Source organism: Poecilia reticulata, linkage group LG19, assembly GCF_000633615.1.
Source record: "Poecilia reticulata strain Guanapo linkage group LG19, Guppy_female_1.0+MT, whole genome shotgun sequence".
Taxonomy (NCBI): Eukaryota; Metazoa; Chordata; class Actinopteri; order Cyprinodontiformes; family Poeciliidae; genus Poecilia; species Poecilia reticulata.
Window position 1 is genome coordinate 3,384,519 of NC_024349.1, and position 1,274 is coordinate 3,385,792.

At 47.6% G+C, this 1,274-nt stretch overlaps 1 protein-coding gene across 3 annotated transcripts in view; it reads left to right on the plus strand.

Moving 5' to 3' along the window:
- Nucleotides 1-1,274, plus strand: part of wfdc1 (WAP four-disulfide core domain 1) — a 23,669-nt gene that overhangs the window by 10,836 nt on the left and 11,559 nt on the right. For 2 of the 3 annotated variants that reach the window (XM_017310942.1, XM_017310941.1), the window contains exon 3: nt 130-313. The exons of the other annotated variant lie outside the window; for it this stretch is intronic. In XM_017310942.1, the coding sequence (XP_017166431.1) occupies nt 224-313 (90 nt within the window). In that variant the 5' untranslated portion in view covers nt 130-223. The remainder of the gene's footprint in view (nt 1-129; nt 314-1,274) is intronic. 3 annotated transcript variants of the gene reach the window in all.

Sequence of the window (1,274 nt, forward strand, 5' to 3'; positions counted from 1 at the left end):
CCCCCGCCAGCAGCTCTCTGATGCAGACAGCTGCTGCTTCATTTCCTCCTCTCTCTGTCTGGACTTTCCCCGTCTCTGTCTCCGCGTCCCGCTCCGTGATCCGTCTCTCTGTCTCGTCGCTGCCTTCAGGACCTGCTGCTCGGAGCGAGGCCAGGATCCGGAAAGTTTGGGACAAGGAGGAAGAGGAGATAAATGCGTGGAGAGGACGGCCTGAAGAGCGAGCATGCCGGGCGCGTCGCAGCTGCTGCTGCTGTCCCTGCTGGTCCTGTCCACAGGAAGTGATGTCAGGAGGAAGAGAGGACTCTCCCAGAAGGTAGGACAGCAACGTCTTGATGAGCGTCACATGATGAGCAGGTGAAAGGTCACCGCACTGCCAGACACTGCTGCCTCTGTTCGCTTCACACGTCACCGTTTCTCTGCAGAGGTGAAAGGTCAGGCTGACCGAAACGACAGAAAGGGTTTGGAGTTGCAGGGATCGAAGACAGGAATCAGAATCAGGACGGAAAATTCAGATTCCATATAATAATTACATTTATTGTTTCTTTTTTTTTTTGGAAATATTGCTATTTGTTTCTTACAAACCTTAGAAACCTGTCCATTACCTTTGCCACATATTTTCAGGTGTCTGGACTTTGACTAGGCCGTTGTAACACAATAATATAGTTTGATTAGAACCATAATTTGGCTGATTTTCCTGATGGAAGCTGAACTTCTTCTCCAGTCTCAGCTCTTCTGCAGGTTTTCTGCAAACTTCATCCACCTTCCCTGTCCCACAGCATGATGCTGCCCCCATCACGATGCTGCCCCCATCATGATGCTGCCCCCATCATGATGCTGCCCCCATCACGATGCTGCCCCCATCATGATGCTGCCACCATCACGATGCTGAAATGCCTGAAGACATTTTAACGTCGGCCATCTTGGCAGAGAATCTTTTCCATGTTTTTCCTCCTGATTTCTGCAGGTTTTGATCAGCAGCTTCTCTCTCTGTACTTTACTAATTATGTGAATCTGAATTATTTTATTTCTGTTTTTCTAAAAATACTTTACTAAAAATAAGAACAATGCGAGTTTCTGTTTGAGCTTTGATGAGTTCAGCGTGTCGGACTGGAAAAAGCTGCAAGTGTTTGAGTTTCTGTGTGAGGAGCTGAAGAGCAGCGTGTGTCTGTGTGTGTGTGTGTGTGTCTCTGTGTGTGTGTGTGTGTCTGTGTGTGTGTGTGTGTCTCTGTGTGTGTGTGTGTGTGAATCTGAATTATTTTATTTCTGTTTTTCTA